The sequence below is a fragment of the Strongylocentrotus purpuratus genome, unplaced genomic scaffold (genome assembly GCF_000002235.5).
Source record: "Strongylocentrotus purpuratus isolate Spur 01 unplaced genomic scaffold, Spur_5.0 spur5_scaffold_14, whole genome shotgun sequence".
In the NCBI taxonomy this organism is placed as follows: domain Eukaryota; kingdom Metazoa; phylum Echinodermata; class Echinoidea; order Camarodonta; family Strongylocentrotidae; genus Strongylocentrotus; species Strongylocentrotus purpuratus.
In genome coordinates, this window is record NW_022145599.1 from 35,134,652 (window position 1) to 35,154,999 (window position 20,348).

The 20,348-nt window shown below is 35.0% G+C and overlaps 1 protein-coding gene across 1 annotated transcript; it reads right to left on the reverse strand.

The window, feature by feature from the left end:
* Positions 1-454: 454 nt before the first annotated feature.
* LOC588733 (COP9 signalosome complex subunit 3) lies at positions 455-17,941 on the reverse strand. The gene is made up of 5 exons (XM_030984830.1): positions 17,924-17,941; positions 7,253-7,339; positions 6,567-6,680; positions 5,604-5,684; positions 455-1,240 (listed from the first exon to the last, which is right to left on the reverse strand). Exons 2-5 carry the CDS (start codon positions 7,253-7,255, stop codon positions 1,187-1,189), a joined length of 252 nt encoding a protein of 83 aa, XP_030840690.1. The 5' UTR covers positions 7,256-7,339; positions 17,924-17,941; the 3' UTR covers positions 455-1,186.
* Positions 17,942-20,348: the final 2,407 nt, after the last annotated feature.

Below are 20,348 nucleotides of genomic sequence, written 5' to 3' on the forward strand. Positions count from 1 at the left end.
AATAAGTTCTAGAATTGAATGACAAATCATGAACATTAAAATGACAATAAGATGTGCACTGTTTGATTCTCAGTGACGGAAATAGCGAATTGGCTCATGCTTTCTGACTTGTGGATTTCATCTCAATCACTTTCCATCTTGTACTTTCATGTGTATCCAGGCAGTAGGCTCGGCTTGAATGTTCCCTTTTTCAGGCTTTTTCTTGTTACCTTCAATACATGTCCAGTATGTGACAAGTACAAATAATAACAATTTCTGGACATGTGCAAGTATTTTTATTCAATAATTCGTAAAGAGCCATCAGTTTTTCATTCAGATACATTTTGTGAATTCTTATTCTCAGAAATCAACATAAGAGCTCATTTCTGATGATCAGCAGATGAAAATAAATCCTTATCCCCCCCAAAAAAAAAAACAAAAAACAACAACAACTCTGTAACAAACTGGTAGGACGAGCAAATAACATAGACCTTTTCAATTCGCACATGCATATACATGATTTCTCTCTAAAAACATGTTCGGCGAATCGTACCTTAATATGATATGCTGTAATTTTGTTGTTTTTAAAATTTACAGTGAATTGAAATACATGTACATGTACAGGTCTGCATGGAAAAAAAAGTCTGGCATATGTACCCATAGTACCACTGCTTTCAAAATGTATGGAGAGGAGAGGGAAGAAATAGAAGGAAGGATTTGGGGGAAGAATTAAAGAATAACAGTCAACAAAATTGCAAAGGATTCAGGTTACACTTTATGATACCTATTTCTGATATGCACCTTGAAGAAATACATCTTCATATGACATTTAAGCCTAAGTTTTGTCATGATACTCAAGAAGCTGTGTTTATAAACATGCCAAACCATTGGCAAGTCTCTAAGATTCTAAAATAAGCTCCATGTTACTGCAGTGAACAACTACAATACATGTGTATGTGGGTTTTTTCTTCAGGAATACACACTATACATTAAATTCATGAATGCAATTTTGTCTTCTCTGTACAGTAAAATGTTAAAGGACTTGTTACTTTTGGAAAAAAAGAAGATAACAATATCATGTAGGGTTGAATTTTGATAGTTTTGAAAAAGGGGACTGGAATATATAAATAGATGTTGTCTTCTTTTTTCCTGTTTCCTGCAGTCACAAATCAACCATGATTATGTACATTCAGCTATACAGTGTGTCCTATTTCCCTCCAAAGACTCCGCCCACTTCATCGTCTTCTCGTACTCCCATGCTCTGTAGAGGGCAGAAGAGACAAGGACATCAGACATTAATGGAAATGAAAATGGATGAGATAATTATAGCATGGTAATTTTGAGGAATGTAAAATATTGACCCTCTCATCAGTGTGGAGGCTAAGCCTTACGGTCAACCTCTAAAATGTAACTTGTTTATGAAAGACTCCATGGTTTCTCTGATTTGTGGAAATGCTTGTACGTGAAAAATTACAAGATATACAAGTGGAGTAAAAGACAAGAATGACCAGACAAATAGCCCCCAGGAGTATTATCGTTCAACTGTACCAGGGCTCGAATTTAGCGGTGGCCCGGTGCCAATGGCCACCTGAAACGCTGTCGGGCCACCTGAAATCACCGACTAGATGGCCCGGCTGGCCACCCAAATATTTGGACAGTAATATATAAATTATTTATCAACAACTTGTTTAACCTTTAGATCTACCCGAAACCGAGGCGACATCTATTTTTCCAAGCTTTTCCAAGCGACGCAATCCGATCTATCAAACAAGGAAATGTTTCGTTTCGCATACTAACTTTATAAAAACGATGCACGCCGTCGCGTACTGTACACACCGCCGCCGCCACCCCGGCCTGGCCGGTACATAGGCGTAGCGCTATCATAGTATGCTACCGCGTATAGGGCAGCTGTCGATATCCGCATTGCAGCACAGCTAGTACGCTTCTCAACTCTTTGTTGCGCAGTTACAAACTGCGCATGAGATTTCGGGCGGGTAAGTTAGGGTTTCCCAAATCCCAGCATTGTGATTGGTGTACTGACACTAAAAATCGTGTGCATGCAGCGGCGGGAGTTAGACTAAGTTGCTGTTCTAATAATGCGACGGAAAAGACAGTTACTGCTTTCAAAACAATAAAATAATCAATGGAATTAAATTAAGATGCTTTAACCCTATTTAGCCCGGGGGGGGGGGCTTGAGAAGCCCCCCCCTCGACATTTTTCGCGATAATTTTTTAACGCAAGAAAATCTTGCACTGAAATTTTGTGACTTTTTTCTTTCGAGTCTTGCGCAACTTTTGAAAGAAATTTTTTGAAAATCGGACCTACCATTACAAAGTCACGTGTCCTTTTGTCTTCGCATGTCAGCCCGAAAATCGCTCATTTTTGTGATTTGTGTACAAAACATATGGAAATCTCATTTTTCAAATAAAGAGGTAAAACATTGGTTATTTGGTCTTGTTTAGATTTTAGGCGTTTATTTTGGGGTCAAAATAGTTGAATTATAGTTGGAAATGAAATAAAACAACAAAAACAATAAAATACATAAGTTAAAAAAACAAAGAAATACATAAGAAATTATCAAAACAATAGATAACATAAGGAATAACCCTGGTTTTTCAAATTTTTGTGTTGTATTATTATTCCAAATGGTCTAACAAATATATGTAGTGAGAAAGAATGCTTAAATATGAATAATGTCTGATTTATGGGCAAAAATGTGAATTTAATGACCTTATTTGCATAAATTACCATAAATATGCAATTGAGTGAATTTTTCAAAAAAATTGAAATTACCATAGTATTCTATACACTTCACTTGACATGTATGCAAATTTTCACGGCGATCGGGCGTTTCACGGCCGAGATCACAGGGGGGGGGGGGGCCTGAGAAGCCCCCCCCCTGGGCTATGCAGTTTCAAAATAGCCCGGGCTAAATAGGGTTAAAAAATAAATGGATATCGTTTCAGTTGACGGTAGGTGTTTTTATCGCTCTAAAATTGAGGCTGCAAGAAAGGAATCACGCTTCGTGGTACCGATCGGGTGCGTTCAGAAACGGAAGTGGAAATAGATCTATGACCCACTGAAGACATAGCAAGAAAATGCCAAACACAAGACTAAAATGTTGATCAGACTATTGCAATTAAATCGTAATACTAAAGGCATTAATTTAATTGTCAAAATATATCCACAACATAATGGTTTACCCTTGATAGTTTGATGAAGGAAAATAAATTAAAGCTCTTGAAAGAACATCGAAGTGCCTTTCGTTCGTTCTAAAAATGCGTGTATAACGGCAAGCAGAAGTTACGAGTCAAGCTTGATATGCACGTTTACATCCCTACACCGTCATCCGACCTGATCGGAAAAATAAGCATTAAACCAATTAAAAAACATCACGTAAGACTTTAAGGGACTCCAATTCAACAAAATTACCGTAAAATAATTATTTGCTTTGACAAATAATACTATAGATATTCATAATATCTTACAGAAATAATGATATTTCATGAGCTACGTACTCGATATCGAGTTCAGCTAGCCATCATTTTGAAATGAGACGTAGTTGTCATGCAGTAGACTGTAGAGGGCAGTATGCAGAAGAGTGAGGAAAAAGCGCGGGCCTGAGATCACGTGATATTCACGTGACTATTACGTGATTTTTTTTTTCCCTCTCTAGCTAGCTGCGAGCTGCCGCATTCTGCGCTGCATACATGCATGACAACTACGTCTCATTTCAAAATGATGGCTAGCTGAACTCGATATCGAGTACGTAGCTCATGAAATATCATTATTTCTGTAAGATATTATGAATATCTATAGTATTATTTGTCAAAGCAAATAATTATTTTACGGTAATTTTGTTGAATTGGAGTCCCTTAAAGTCTTACGTGATGTTTTTTAATTGGTTTAATGCTTATTGTGCCGATCAGGTCGGATGACGGTGTAGGGATGTAAACGTGCATATCAAGCTTGACTCGTAACTTCTGCTTGCCGTTATACACGCATTTTTTAGAACGAACGAAAGGCACTTCGATGTTATTTCAAGAGCTCTAATTTATTTTCCTTCATCAAACTATCAAGGGTAAACCATTATGTTGTGGATATATTTTGACAATTAAATTAATGCCTTTAGTATTACGATTTAATTACAATAGTCTGATCAATATTAGTCATGTGTTTGGCATTTTCTTGCTCTGTCTTCAGTGGGTCATAGATCTATTTCCACTTCCGTTTCTGAACGCACTCGATCGTTACCACGAAGCGTGATTCCTTTCTTGCAGCCTCAATTTTAGAGCGATAAAAACACCTACCGTCAACTGAAACAATATCCATTTATTTCTAAAGCATATTTATTTGATTATATTGAAATATAAGTTTGTGAATTCCATATTTTTAATTCTATATTTCAAAATATCAGTGTGAAATTTAATTTTGAAAAACCTGAAACCCGAAAACAAAAACCGGGTTTCAGCTCGACGGTCGGGGCCCGGGCGGGGATCCGTTTCGACTCAGGCCTAAAGTAAATACACAATCAATTTTATATCTTCCAACAGAACTTGGAGCTCAAAGAAAAGCAGAAGTTTGGCGCCTTGTGTGCCCTGTACAATCCTAACTTAAGGGGGAGGGGGTCCTTGTGATGCATGATAGTCAAGGAGAAAGGGAGAAAAACATTGAAGTGAAGTTGAGACAGAAGTATAGAAACAAAGAGAGAGGATTTGGAATGAGAGTCTAAAGAGTCACTCACCTTTCATTATTAAATGCAGCTCATGCTGCTTTTAACACGTATAATTTATGCATTTTTTTTATTAAACATTTGCATTATTTAATAACGCATAAAAGTGGGGCCACCTGAAAATCCATTTGGCCACCCAGATCTCCTACCCAAGTGGCCCTGCTGGCCACCTCAAAAAAAAGTTAAGGGCAAGCCCTGTGTACCCTTTCAAGGATGGGCTATATCCCACTATCATACAGCCCATTAGACCGGCTCATCTTCCCTCTGAGAGTTGTCAGACGATTCACAAGACTGACACCCTATGAGACCACCCGCTCACCAGACCAACATCTTGCCAGCTGTCAGTCTCCTGGCCTTTTGGCTTACTAGGGTATCCCAACTGGGATCAGGAGTGCTTTGCCTATGGCCAGCAGCAACATCATCTTTCCTGTAGTCTATCCTTTCATTCATTTTTGAAAGATTCTGTTGTATTTTCCTCTGAGTAACCTTCTATTTTGTTGTTGTTGGTAGTGGAACTGAGTGTTGAATAATAAACACTCATACGTGTATGGGGGCAAGTCCAATGTATTTTGTTTTTATTTTGCTGACAATAGCACATGTTTTAGTATTTGTATTTTTAATGACTTTGTAATACTATTGTATTTTGTGCAGTATCCTTGTGTTAATACTTATGTAAAATTGCACTCAATTCAGCCGAAAGGCTGCCATGTACAATGTTTTTTATACCTATTTTTTTAAATAAATAAATAAATAAATTCTTGCATCATTGACAGCCCTGCCATTGCTTGGATCAGAGGAAAAAGATATCCAGGATACATGGTAACTTATGCGACACAAGAAGACAAACGTCCTTGGACTTCTCCTTAAAGAAATAGTTGTTTCATGTCTCACCTTTTGAACATATTGTGGATTAACAGCTATCTCTTGATCCATGCTCTCGAGCTTCTCATCTAGACTGATACAATGCTGCATCTGTTAGGAAAAATCGGTAATACAAAATAAAAACATGACAGAATATAATGCATTATCATGGACTTGGAAAACCACTTTACCTCAAACTCAACAATAACAGATAAAAAAGGGGAATTAATGTGAGTTTATATTGTGACAGTATTCAAAAGGAAAGTATACTGTTTTTCGTTTACTGATCTTTTTAACATTTATGATTTTTAGAGCTGTCTAGACACATAAATGAAATGTCTCGCAATTATGCTTTCTGATTCTTCACAAATGAAGTTCATTTTTACATTTTATAAAAAATGTACTTGAATCAACACTCTTCTTGAGCACTAATTATTATTAGAATTTCTTATAAGCCTTATCCTTGTAAAATAAATATAAAAATGCACAAATAATCTGCTTGTGCACCTTAAGTTCATCATGGGATATACCAAAGGCTTCAACATCATTTAACTGGTTCCAGTACACGTCTATACCCGTCTATACCCATGTTTAAAAGGGTTGCCATGGAGGTAATCAACACCCGAAATGGCTCTTTTTCTAAGCCATCAATATGCATATTGTTTTACACAAGTGCAAAATTGCACGTGTGACGTACCAGTGATGCACAAAATGCAAACATAGTGATACAAATCTGATGAAGGATATGTGTGGTGGGGAATATGAAATCTAAATGCCTTTACATGAGCATTTAACTGAGAACAACAATTCTAACCTCTTTCAATCTGTGAGAATAAGAACGCATCTATATTCTCATCAAAATTCCAATTTAAACACCTACAAATTCAATGTAAAAAATTAGAGGATTTGTTCTAAATTAAAAAGAAATTGCTCCACTTTAGGGCTATGGCTATAAAATGTTCCCTTCAGATAGGTGGAGAAAACTTGACTAACCTGTTGCTCGACATGTCTGAGTACTGCAGGATTGTCATATTTTTCTGGGTTGTCATGGAAGTGGACCATTCCATTCTGTTTGCTGATTGTTGCATGGATCTCACCATCTTCAATCTGAAATACATTAATCGAATTTGTTTATTACAATTCAAAGTACATACACATCTCTTCGTAGCACCATTAATTTCAACAAAAGAATGTACACTTCCAGTGTATTTTACACTTCAATCAAAATGACATTCGATCCCCATTATCAATTTAGACTAAAATTCAAATTTTTACTTTTATTATCTCATAGCCATTTCATCAGATGGTAATCTTTTGAAAGCCTTTCGTCAGGTACATGTACATCTTTATCTATCTTCAATTGGATCTCTAAACCAAGTTCCAATTCTAGAGTAATGCATATTGCAAGATACTCCATAACCACTCTACAAAACCTCTCAAAATGTTTTCAGTCATCAAAATAAATATGAGAAGACAAAATGAATGAAAAACTTAAAAGAATTTTATTGAGTTTTATTGAATATAGTTGAATAGTCTTGCAAATCAAATATTTTTTCCACGAGTGGTTAACTGATCAAATTATTTTAGAGGGGCAAATGTACCCTTATAGGCCCCATTATCATTTCATCACTTTGTACGCTTTTTCAATTTTTTCTTCAAATAAAACTTCGCTTTCTTACCATATTTCTGACGTACTGCTCAGCCTCTTGTGGTGCATGTAGATAAACTCTTCTTGCGATGTCACTCAGAGATAACGTTAGGAAGGTCTGAAGAGAAAGATCAATACTGACAATGAACATCCCCTACTGTACAACTCAATCTTCACATCTACTTCACTAGTATGTCGCCCTCTTGTGTGGCAATTCAACACATCCCCTTCTGTACAATAAGCCAGTTCACGGTTGCAGTCTAAGCATGAGCAGATAAAGGTCATTGCAGAACAAATTTTGAAATACACGGAGACGTAATACTGGATGCGTGCTTATGAAAGTTATGTAATCATTATTCATTTGTGCACAAGCAGTGCACTCCTTGATGAACAGGTGGAAGTATTCTTTAAAAAGGGGGAACAAAGGCTATTTATATAGCACCTCCATCACTGAGAGTGATTATTTCAAAATGAACAAAGTGGGACCTCTTCATGTTTTGAAGATCTGTGGATATTTGGGGTCATTGCAGTAATGTGCTAACCATAAACTGGTCTATTCAATCTTCACATCTACTTCACTAGTATGTCGCCCTCTTGTGTGGCAATTCAACACATACCCTTCTGTACAATTCAATCTTCACATCTACTTCACTAGTATGTCGCCCTCTTGTGTGGCAATTCAACACATCCCCTTCCGTACAATTCAATCTTCACATCTACTTCACTAGTATGTCGCCCTCTTGTGTGGCAAATCAACACATCCCCTTCTGTACAACTCATCCTCACATCTACTACACTATGTCGCCCTCTTGTGTGACAATGTTACTTAACTGCATTGCCTCCTTAAAGGGACTTGGTAACATTGTTCAGATGAGAGATAGTAGGGACTTTCAGATTCGCACAAAGACAATAGGGATTGCTACTGTCGATGTCCTTTTAATGCACTGCCTTGAATGGACGTCACACGTATCAGTCCACGCAAATCTAAAAGTCCCAATGCTAGATGTACAATTAAAGATAATCTGAAAATTTGAGTGAAAACGGACCATTATTCATGGTACAAATTGAGAAAAACTGATCTGATCGATTCCTTAATTCTCCCAACTATATTATCAGGTGGGCTGTATCTAATACAGACCACCTTATATTTTGGTTAAAATTGCCTTTATTATTTATTTATTTATCAGGTGGGCTGTATCTAATACAGACCACCTTATATTTTTGTTAAAATCGCCTTTATTATTTATTATTCATTATCAGGTGGGCTGTATATCGTACAGACCACCTTATAATTTCGTTAGAATTGCCTTTATTTATTTATTATATATTTTCTTATTTCTAACCACTTTTTTGTTGGCAAGATAACTTGGAAATGGCTCAATCAAATGCCTTGAAATTTGGCACACATATGTATAAGCATATGTACAAAGCACAATAACGTTTTCAACATTGACCTTCACTGATGACGTCATGTAGGCGCCATTTTGTAAAATTTTGCGAAAATCAACTCACGATCATATCTTCATAACCAAAAGCTATTTCTCATTCATATTTACCACGATCAAGGTCAATATCCGTCCGGTCAATTTCAGGTCAAATAACGCGCGCGTGCGCGTACGTCCGCGCGTCAATGCGCGCGCAAAATTTTGAAAAGCTCAAAATCGTCTCAAAATCATTTAGCATACGTTTTAAGCCATTTTAAGCATTTTATAAAAAATCGCGCACACGCGCGCGTTTTCACGCGTTAAACTATTGCACAAAATAGAATTCCTTTTTTTTTCTTTCATAATATTCCACATATATTTACAAACAAATTGATACCACGTTTGTCTCTTTATGACTGTTAATAACGGATTGATCGACCGTTTAACAAACATTTCCGTGCGCGCGAGCTCTTGTAATATATAGCATATATGGGCAAAAACATGCCTATACAAAATCCATTGGTGACCCCAATTTTTTTTCATATTTTAATAGAGTATGATTCAGAGATATTGTTTCATGTCTCATTTGACTCTCAATTAACTCATGACGTCATCATAATGGCCTCCGAACTCAAAATTACAATTTGCATATTATGACGTCAGCATATTTATGGAAAATTGATTGTATCTCTGTAAATATTGATCGATTTTCTTCCAAATTCTGATATGTTCTAGCTGAGACAATTTTCTACAAATTCAGTTGCTATTATAATACATTTTGACAAAGGCATCATGGCGTATTTTTGCGGTTAAAGGAGGCATGTCAATTTTTTACATTTTGCGTGTATTCTCTATGGGACATGACTTTTTCTCAAAACTCGATTCTACATTCCCATCTTTCGCGAGCAATATCTACGTCGTTTTAGCTTCGTTTACGCTGAACTTCGAGTATGTTGTAGATGAGACAAAAAGCTATCTCAAATGTACCCTTTATTTTGTCTCAATTTTTTGTTGGATCAGCCCACCTATACTTGTGCTAAACAAGTATTACAAATCTAGTCAGGTGGGCTGTATCTAATTCAGACCACCTTATATTTTTGTTAAAATTGCCTTTATTATTTATCAGGTGGGCTGTATCTAATTCAGACCACCTTATATTTTTGTTAAAATTGCCTTTATTATTTATCAGGTGGGCTGTATCTAATACAGACCACCTTATATTTTTGTTAAAATTGCCTTTATTATTATTTATCAGGTGGGCTGTATAACGTACAGACCACCTTATAATTTCGTTAGAATTGCCTTTATTTATTTATTTATTTATTATTATCAGGTGGGCTGTATAACGTACAGACCACCTTATAATTCCGTTAGAATTGCCTTTATTTATTTATTATTTATATATTTTTCTTATTTCTAACCACTTTTTTGTTGGCAAGATAACTTGGAAATGGCTCAATCAAATAATTTGAAATTTGGCACACATATGTATAGGCATATGTACAAAGCACAATAACGTTTTCAACATTGACCTTCACTGATGACGTCATCTAGGCGCCATTTTGTAAAATTTTACGAAAATCAACTCCTGATCATATCTTCATAACCAAAAGGTATTTCTGATTCATATTTATCATGATCAGGGTCAATATCCGTCCGGTCAATTTCAGGTCAAATAACGCGCGCGTGCGCGTACGTTCGCGCGTCAATGCGGGCGCAAAATTTTGAAATGCTCAAAATCGTCTCAAAATCATTTTGCATACGTTTTAGGCCATTCTAAGCATTTTTTTAAAAATCGCGCACACGCGCGCGTTTTCGCGCGTAAAACTATTAGACACCATAGAATCGCCATTTTTTTTCTTTCATAATATTCCACATATTCTTACAAACAAATTGATACCATGTTTGTCTCTTTATGACTATAAATAATTGAATAATCGACCGTTTAACATAAATTTCAATGCGCGCGAGCTCTTGTAATACATAGCATATATGGGTAAAAACATGCCTATGCAAAATCCATTATAGCTCTTTAGGATGCAAGGTGACCCCAATTTTTTTTTCATATTTTGAGCGAGTATGAATCAGAGATATGATTTCATGTCTCATTTGACCCTCAATTAACTCATGACGTCATCATAATGGCCTCCGAACTCAAAATTTCAATTTGCCTATTATGACGTCAGCATTTTTTTGGAAAATTGATTGTATCTTTCTAAAAATTGATTAATTTTCTTTAAAATTTTGATATGTTCTAGCTGAGACAATTCTCTACAAATCCAGTTGTCACAATTTTTCATTTTGACAAAGGCATCATGGCGTATTTTTGCGATTAAAGGAGGCAAGCTAGTTTTTTCACATTTTGCGTGTATTCTCTATGGGACATGACTTTTTCTCAAAACTTGATTCTACATTCCCGTCTTTCGCGAGCAATATCTACATGTACGTCGTTTTAGCTTCATTTACGCTGAACTCCGAATATGTTGTAGCTGAGACAAAAAGCTATTTCAAATGTACCCTTTATTTTGTCTCAATTTTTTGTTGGATCAGCCCACCTATACTTGTTCCAAACAAGTATTACAAATCTAGTATATTTTTCTTATTTCTAACCACTTTTTTGTTGGCAAGATAACTTGGAAATGGCTCGATCAAATGCCTTGAAATTTGGCACACATATGTATAGGCATATGTACAAAGCACAATAACGTTTTCAACATTGACCTTCACTGATGACGTCATCTAGGCGCCATTTTGTAAAATTTTACGAAAATCAACTCATGATCATATCTTCATAACCAAAAGGTATTTCTCATTCATATTTATTATGATCAAGGTCAATATCCGTCCGGTCAATTTCAGGTCAAATAACGCGCGCGTGCGCGTACGTCCGCGCATAAATGCGCGCGCAAAATTTTAAAATGCTCAAAATCATTTTGCATACGTTTTAGGCCATTCTAAGCATTTTATAAAAAATTGCTCACACGCGCATGCGCGCGCGTTTTCGCGCGTAAAACTTTTACACAACATAGAATCGCCATTTTTTTTCTTTCATAATATTCCACATATTTTTACAAACAAATTGATACCATGTTTGTCTCTTAATGACTATTAATAACGGAATGATCGACCGTTTAACATAAATTTCAGTGCGCGCGAGCTCTTGTAATACATAGCATATATGGGCAAAAACATGCCTATACAAAATCCATTGTAGCTCTTTAGGCTGCAAGGTGACCCCAATTTTGTTTTCATATTTTGATAGAAAATAAATTGGAGATATGATTTCATGTTTCATTTGACCCTCAATTAACTCATGACGTCATCATAATGACCTCCTAACTTAAAATTTCAATTTGCATATTATGATGTCAGCATATTTTTTTTAAATTGACTGTATCTCTAAGAATATTGATCAATTTTCTTCCAAATTTTGATATGTTCTACCTGAGACAATGTTCTACAAATATGGCTGCCATAAATTTTCATTTTGACAAAGGCATCAGGACGTATTTGTGCGATTAAAGGAGGCATGTCAATTTTTCACTTTTTGCGTGTATTCTCTAAGGGACATGAGTTTTTCTCAAAACTGGATTCTACATTCCCGTCTTTCGCGAACAATATCTCTGTCGTTTTAGCTTTGTTTACGCTGAACTTCGAGTATGTTGTAGCTGAGACAATACGCTATCTCAAATGTGCCCTTTATTTTGTCTTAAATTTTAGTTGGACCAGCCCACCTATACTTGTTTCAAACAAGTATTACAAATCTAGTTATTATTTATTATTTATCAGGTGGGCTGTATCTAATACAGACCACCTTATATTTTTGTTAAAATTGCCTTTATTTATCAGGTGGGCTGTATCTAATACAGACCACCTTATATTTTTGTTAAAATTGCCTTTATTTATCAGGTGGGCTGTATAACGTACAGACCACCTTATAATTTCGTTAGAATTGCCTTTATTTATTTATTATTTATTATATATTTTTCTTATTTCTAACCACTTTTTTGTTGGCAAGATAACTTGGAAATGGCTCAATCAAATAATTTGAAATTTGGCACACATATGTATAGGCATATGTACAAAGCACAATAACGTTTTCAACATTGACCTTCACTGATGACGTCATCTAGGCGCCATTTTGTAAAATTTTACGAAAATCAACTCCTGATCATATCTTCATAACCAAAAGGTATTTCTGATTCATATTTATCATGATCAGGGTCAATATCCGTCCGGTCAATTTCAGGTCAAATAACGCGCGCGTGCGCGTACGTCCGCGCGTCAATGCGCGCGCAAAATTTTGAAATGCTCAAAATCGTCTCAAAATCATTTTGCATACGTTTTAGGCCATTCTAAGCATTTTTTTAAAAATCGCGCACACGCGCATGCGCGCGCGTTTTCGCGCGTAAAACTATTAGACACCATAGAATCGCCATTTTTTTTCTTTCATAATATTCCACATATTCTTACAAACAAATTGATACCATGTTTGTCTCTTTATGACTATAAATAATTGAATAATCGACCGTTTAACATAAATTTCAATGCGCGCGAGCTCTTGTAATACATACCTTATATGGGCAAAAACATGCCTATGCAAAATCCATTATAGCTCTTTAGGATGCAAGGTGACCCCAATTTTTTTTCATATTTTAAGCGAGTATGAATCAGAGATATGATTTCATGTCTCATTTGACCCTCAATTAACTCATGACGTCACCATAATGGCCTCCGAACTCAAAATTTCAATTTGCCTATTATGACGTCAGCATTTTTTTGGAAAATTGATTGTATCTTTCTAAAAATTGATTAATTTTCTTTAAAATTTTGATATGTTCTAGCTGAGACAATTCTCTACAAATCCAGTTGTCACAATTTTTCATTTTGACAAAGGCATCATGGCGTATTTTTGCGATTAGAGGAGGCAAGCTAATTTTTTCACATTTTGCGTGTATTCTCTATGGGACATGACTTTTTCTCAAAACTTGATTTTACATTCCCGTCTTTCGCGAGCAATATCTACATGTACGTCGTTTTAGCTTCATTTACGCTGAACTCCGAATATGTTGTAGCTGAGACAAAAAGCTATTTCAAATGTACCCTTTATTTTGTCTCAATTTTTTGTTGGATCAGCCCACCTATACTTGTTCCAAACAAGTATTACAAATCTAGTTATTATTTATTATTTATTTTTCTTATTTTGACCCACTTTTTTGTTAGCATGATAACTTTGTAATGGTTCAATCAAATGCTTTTAAATTTAGCACACATTTGTATAGGCATATGGACATAACGCAGTAAGGTGTTCAACCTTGAACTTGACTGATGACGTCATCTAGGCGCCATTTTGTGAAATTTTCTGAAAATGAACTCATGATCATATCTTCATAACCCAAAGTGATTTTTTCAATCATATTTATCATGATTAAGGTCAATATCAGTCCGGTCAATATCAGGTCAGAAAACGCGCGCGTGCGCGTACGTCCGCGCGTCAGTGCGCGCGCAAATTTTTTAAATGCTCAAAATCGTCTCAAATTTATTTTGCATACGTTTCAGATCATTTTAAGCAGTTTATAAAAAATCGCGCGTACGAGCATGCGCGCGCGTTTTCGCGCGTAACACCATTACAAAACATAGAATCGCCATTTTTTTTCTTTCATGATATATCTCATATTTTTTCAAGGAATTTGATACCATGTTTATCTCTTTATGACCATTATTAACAAGATGAGCGTCAATTCAAGATAAATGTCAGTGCGCGCGAGCTCTTTTAATACATAGCATATATGGGCAAAAATATGCCTATATAAAATCCGTTATAGCTCTTTGGAATGCACCGGGATCCTCAATTTTTTTTCATATTTAGATAGAGTATGAGTCGGAGATATGATTCCATGTCTCATTTGGCCGTTAAGTGTATCGTGACATCATCACAATGGCCTTGGAACTCAAAATACGAATTTGCATATTATGACGTCAGCATATTTATGTAAAATTGATTGTATCTCTGTAAATATTGATCAATTTTCTTCAAAATTTCGATATGTTGTAGCTAAGACAATTCTCTACAAGCGCAGTAATAACTATTTTTCATTTTGATGACGTTATCATAGTAAAAATTTTGATTAAAGGCCTCATGTCAAAAACTTCATAATTTGCATGTTATGCCTATAGAAGGTGAATTTAGTTCACGTTATGAATCTACATGATATTGTTTTTTAAGAATTTGTAAGCAGTATGTCGCTTATTTTTGCTCTATTTTGTCTCAAATTTTAGTTGACCAGCCCACCTATACTTGTACCAAACAAGTATTATATGTCTAGTTATTCTTTATTTTTCTTATTTTGACCCACTTTTTTGTTAGCAAGATAACTTTGAAATGGTTCGATCAAATGCTTTGATATTTGGCACACATATGTATAGGCATATGGACAAGACACGGTAAGGTTTTCAACCTTGACCTTGACTGATGACGTCATCTAGGCACCATTTTGTGAAATTTTCTGAAAATCATCTCATGATCATATCTTCATAACCAAAAGGTATTTCTCATTCATATTTATCATGATCAAGGTCAATATCAGTCCGGTTAATTTCAGGTCAAAAAACGCAAGCGTGCGCGTACGTCCGCGCATCAGTGCGCGCGCAAAATTTCAAAATGCTCAAAACCGTCTCAAATTTTTTTTGCATACGTTTCAGGTCATTTTAAGCATTTTATAAAAAATCGCGCACACGTGCATGCGCGCGCGTTTTCGCGCGTTACACCATCACACAACATAGAATCACCATTTTTTTTTCTTTCATGATATTTCTCATATTTTTCTTGAGGAATTTGATACTATATTTATCTTTTTATGACCATTATTAACAAGATGAGCGTCAATTCAAGATAAATGTCCGTGCGCGCGAGCCCCTTTATTACATAGCATATATATACATGTATGGGCAAAAACATGCCTATACAAAATCCATTATAGCTCTTTGGAATGAACCGTGACCTTCAATGTTTTTTCATATTTAGATAGATTATGAGTCGGAAATATGATTCCATGTCTCATTTGGCCATTAAGTGTATCGTGACATCATCATAATGGCCTTGGAACTCAAAATACAAATTTGCATATTATGAAGTCAGCATATTTATGTAAAATTGATTGTATCTCTGTATATATTGATCGATTTTCTTCAAAATTTCGATATGTTGTAGCTAAGATAATTCTCTACAAGTTCAATAATAATCATTTTTCATTTTGATGACGTCATCAGAGTAAAAATTTCGATTAAAGGGCACATATCAGAAATTTTTGAAGTTGCGTGTTATGCCTATGGAAGGTGAATTTCGTTTACATCATTACATCAATGACATTGTTTTTTTAGCAGTATCTTGCTTATTTTTGCTCTATTTTGTCTCAAATTTTAGTTGACCAGCCCACCTATACTTGTTCCAAACAAGTATTATGTCTAGTTACAATTTAATTACATTGTAGCTGACTGAATGGAAATCTCACAAAGCAATAAAATGGCTCTACATTCCATTCCAGACATTTACGTGTTGACAGATTTTTTATAGCCTGTTTTATGTCTTTTTTTTCATGGAAAAACGGTTGGGAAAATTCAAAAATGGTTGGTAGAATTTACTGTTAATCACTGTTAGAGGGTGTCGTACATCGACGCCTTCAAAGAAAACCATAGATATCTTCGTGGTTTGAGAATTTTTTCAGGATTTTTTGCATGTCAGAGGGTTAGTACAGTAGAAGGAATATAGTAAGTAACATTTTATACAAAAAAAGATTTTTTTTTTCATCAACCTTCAACAATGTTACCAAGTCACTTTAAATCTTCTTATGGCTACAAAGTTCACAAATATCTATCATGTATACATGTACATGTACATGGGTAAGATTTTGTGAGACAATTGCTGAAAATATGATTCTTTTCTTACAGTGGTCATCATGGACAGTGTTCAAGGAAGTCTAAAGTTAAAATCAAGGACTGCAACTTTTCATGATACAAAAATTAATTATAGTTGAGTTTGGGCAGTATTGTCAGCTACATGTACATGTATGGCACTGAAAAAATTGAGGCTAGGTGTGCTGTTCCTCCCAGATCTCATGATAAGATACATATGAATTCATTTTATTAAGTCGATCAAGTAGATTGATTATATTTATGTTTAGCGCCATCTGGAGGCTACTAAATTTGTGTGAAGAAATGGCACCCTTTTTGATATCCAGTGGATAAAATCTGTTGATATTGGAGGCATCCTTGTGTATTATGGATGTTAGATGCACTTAAGAAGGCAGAATGAAGGTACATGTATGTAATGATGATATGTGATGAATGTTGTATATAAATGCTGTAATGATGCAATATTATATGAAGTACCTTTCATTCTTACCTAACTCCCTGTGTACGTTACATGGATGTAACTTACATTGAACAGTAGCCGTGATGGTCGGCTCACATACCAAATGTCATTGTTATGTAATGTACACTACGGCATGCGATTGAAAGGTACACGTATGCAAATATGTAAACAAAGATTTGCCTAGTTTGAGTTAATGTACAAAGATGAGTACTTGGGGTGCATAATATGAGAAAGTTGTTATATGATTTATACAAGTTTATATTGATAATTAATAGATGGTTTAGTTATAAAGATACATGCTGTAATTATGAACAGAAGTGATACAAAGGATGTATGTCAGAAGTCTGACTTAGTTCAATTAAGCTGGTAGTAACAAACAGTTATAATTGTATTTAGTTTATATGCAGTACAAGTTAATGTGTGAGATCAGGAAAAGAGCTAAAACAAAGGTTAAAACAAGGGGTTAATTAGCTGTAAGGTGCATATTATTGATAAGAGTCACCAGGTTTTCTCTAAGCATATGTATTTCATGAACAGTTGATTTATGATCCGTTCGATCTATTTTCATTTGTGCAGTTTTTACGGAGCATTTGGAGCAACGAGAGAATTGGAACAATAAAGAAACGACCAATAACAAAGTCAAAGATGCTTCCGCTACACTAGACATTATATTATACATTTTTACAATGCCTGCCTGCATTTTACACATCAAATTTCTATGTGGCTCAACATATTTGGCTTGAGTTGTTTATATCCAAAAACTGGAAGCAGATGACGATAGGAGAAAGTAACTTACTAAAGAAAATACATCTTACGTACAAAACATGTATGGTAGTTGTCTGCAAACTATCCTCCCCATAAAAATATTCATTCTACAACTCACACATCTACAAAATGTATGCTTTACTTTTGTAAGTCGCTGGATATTCTTTAGATAAAGTGACAACATCACTTGCTTTACCAAGGCCGATGTTCTGGTCCTGAAATGGGGGGGGGGGGGGGGGGGGGGGGGGGGGGTGGGGGGGGGGGGGGCGAGATATTGATACTGTAATAAAATCAAACATCTACAATCTTGAAGCTTGTTACACTGTATATAAATTTATTCTTTACAACAACAACAAATCATTTGAATCTTTTAATGGACATTTTCAACTGTTTTAGAACAAAGATGCATGTAAACACGTACATGTACACAACAATGTAAAATAAAATTGTTTATCTCCGATTATCATCAGGTAGGCCTACATGGTAGCTTTGTATTAAAGATATTCAAGATCTACATGTAGATTCTGCCTGTTTTGAAGGTATTACCTGAATAAAAGACAACACAAACAATACTCTCATATTTTGTACGATAAATAAAAGATGTCACTTACAACAATGTACTCTATTCAGCTGATCAGAATGGTTTTCTAGAGCACTGCTGACATCGGATGGGTTGTTGGTTGAGTAGTTGGCAATCTTTTGGAACAGCTGACTCGTGGCTGAGACAAAATATATAAAGAGATACATTATTTCTCAGAATCCACTACTAATCATTTGTTGAATTGTGTGTAATTTGCACAAACTATATTTTCTATTCCACTTAAAGGCGTCTGTACTAGTTTGGCTAGGAGGGATTAGACCACCCAGGGAGGTCACTGACAGGCGGCTATCTCATCAACTCAGCTCTCAATTGACATAAGAAAAAAAAGGATCATGGGGGACCAATGGTCACCGATTAGGCATTTTTTTCTATATAGAGGGAGCAAGTAGCTACATGTATAAGTAGTTCAGTGGGGTTTTAATGAAAATTACAAAAAATACATTAAAATCACTTAAATTTGCTAAAATTGCATTTATATTTGTATTTCTTGATTCTTCATATGTTTATTGTAATTCTGCTTTTGTATATTGTAAACTTGGCTTTTATTATCTGTTTAACATTGACAATTCAGCCTTCGACGTAGCTGCAAACAAATGTTTTTCATAGATCTTAATCTCTAATCTATCAAATGTATTACAATGAAGTTTTACTGATTACTAATCTTTACAGTTGAAATTAATCTTCATCCAGAGAGAGACAGACAGACAGACTAACATGAATCAAGTATTCACAATAAAAATATTTTTGCCTTAAATTTTCTTCCTACCGTAGTCAGTATCCCACCTTCTCGGTAAGCATACATGTATTCTGCTATTTTTTAAAACTTTCAGACACTGAATTTCAATACCTTTATCCATTTTATTTAATGGTTTACAGACACATAAACTTGTCTTATCATGTGGAAATCATTCATATGAAGAACCTAAGGCTCAGTAGAATTACAGCCAACTTAAAACCACTTCTTGAAAAGTGACTCTACATTTTTAGTAGAAAAGTATGGAAAATGTATTCATGCATATCGGTACATACATGTATATGATCACATACATGTAGAGTCAAAGCAATTTTCAAAGGAGAACTTTTTATCCCATTTGCAGCCAACATCAAATTCTGTAGAACTTTACAGGAATTATGAACATGTCACGTACGTCCTATCTGTGAAAATTAAACGTTAGCAGTGTCCTATTATTCAAGGAAACCCCTTTACTTCCTAGACTTAACTGTCAGACACTATTGAGTGACTGACTTAACTCTTTTTTTTCTTTCTTTGGTAATAACATACATAACATGAGCTGTACAGGTACATGAACATTTTTCTACATCAATGACCCACTTCTTGTAATGGCCAAAATTAAACTGATTGAATCTTTGGGCTGCACCAAAACCGGTAAGGCTCGTAATTTTTCCAATAAAAGACATTTTCAAGCCCTTTCGTTTTGAGGGAAGTTCTAAATTAGTCTTATCTTTCAAATGCCGTTGGACTTTAACCTTTTCATTTTTTTGGCCGGCAAATGGGACATACATGTACATGTAGTACCTTAAACACAATTATTTCAAAGAAGACAGAAAAATTAAAAAATGGATAAAAAACTGTAAGGAAAACTCAGACAATCAATAAGAAGTTATAAGTTGTTTCAATTATAAACAGTTATGAAATTCGCTATGAAGACAAACTAGCAATCAGTCAGGAGTTACATGTACATCGGAAACGTCAAAGGCCACTATTATTTAGTTGCTTTGTTTCTATATTTCCTAAATTGTTCCTTAAAAACTGTTTTTCCTCATGCCTTTGCCCAGGTTATACACATCGTATTACATGAATACACCTTTGTAGTAAGTATATTATATTTCATAATGTAAACATATAAACAAACAAATTCTATGTTTGCTCATATTCACAAATACCTACCATTCAAAATATACTTTATATAAAGTTCTCCATTTTCACGTTGCTTAATAATATATA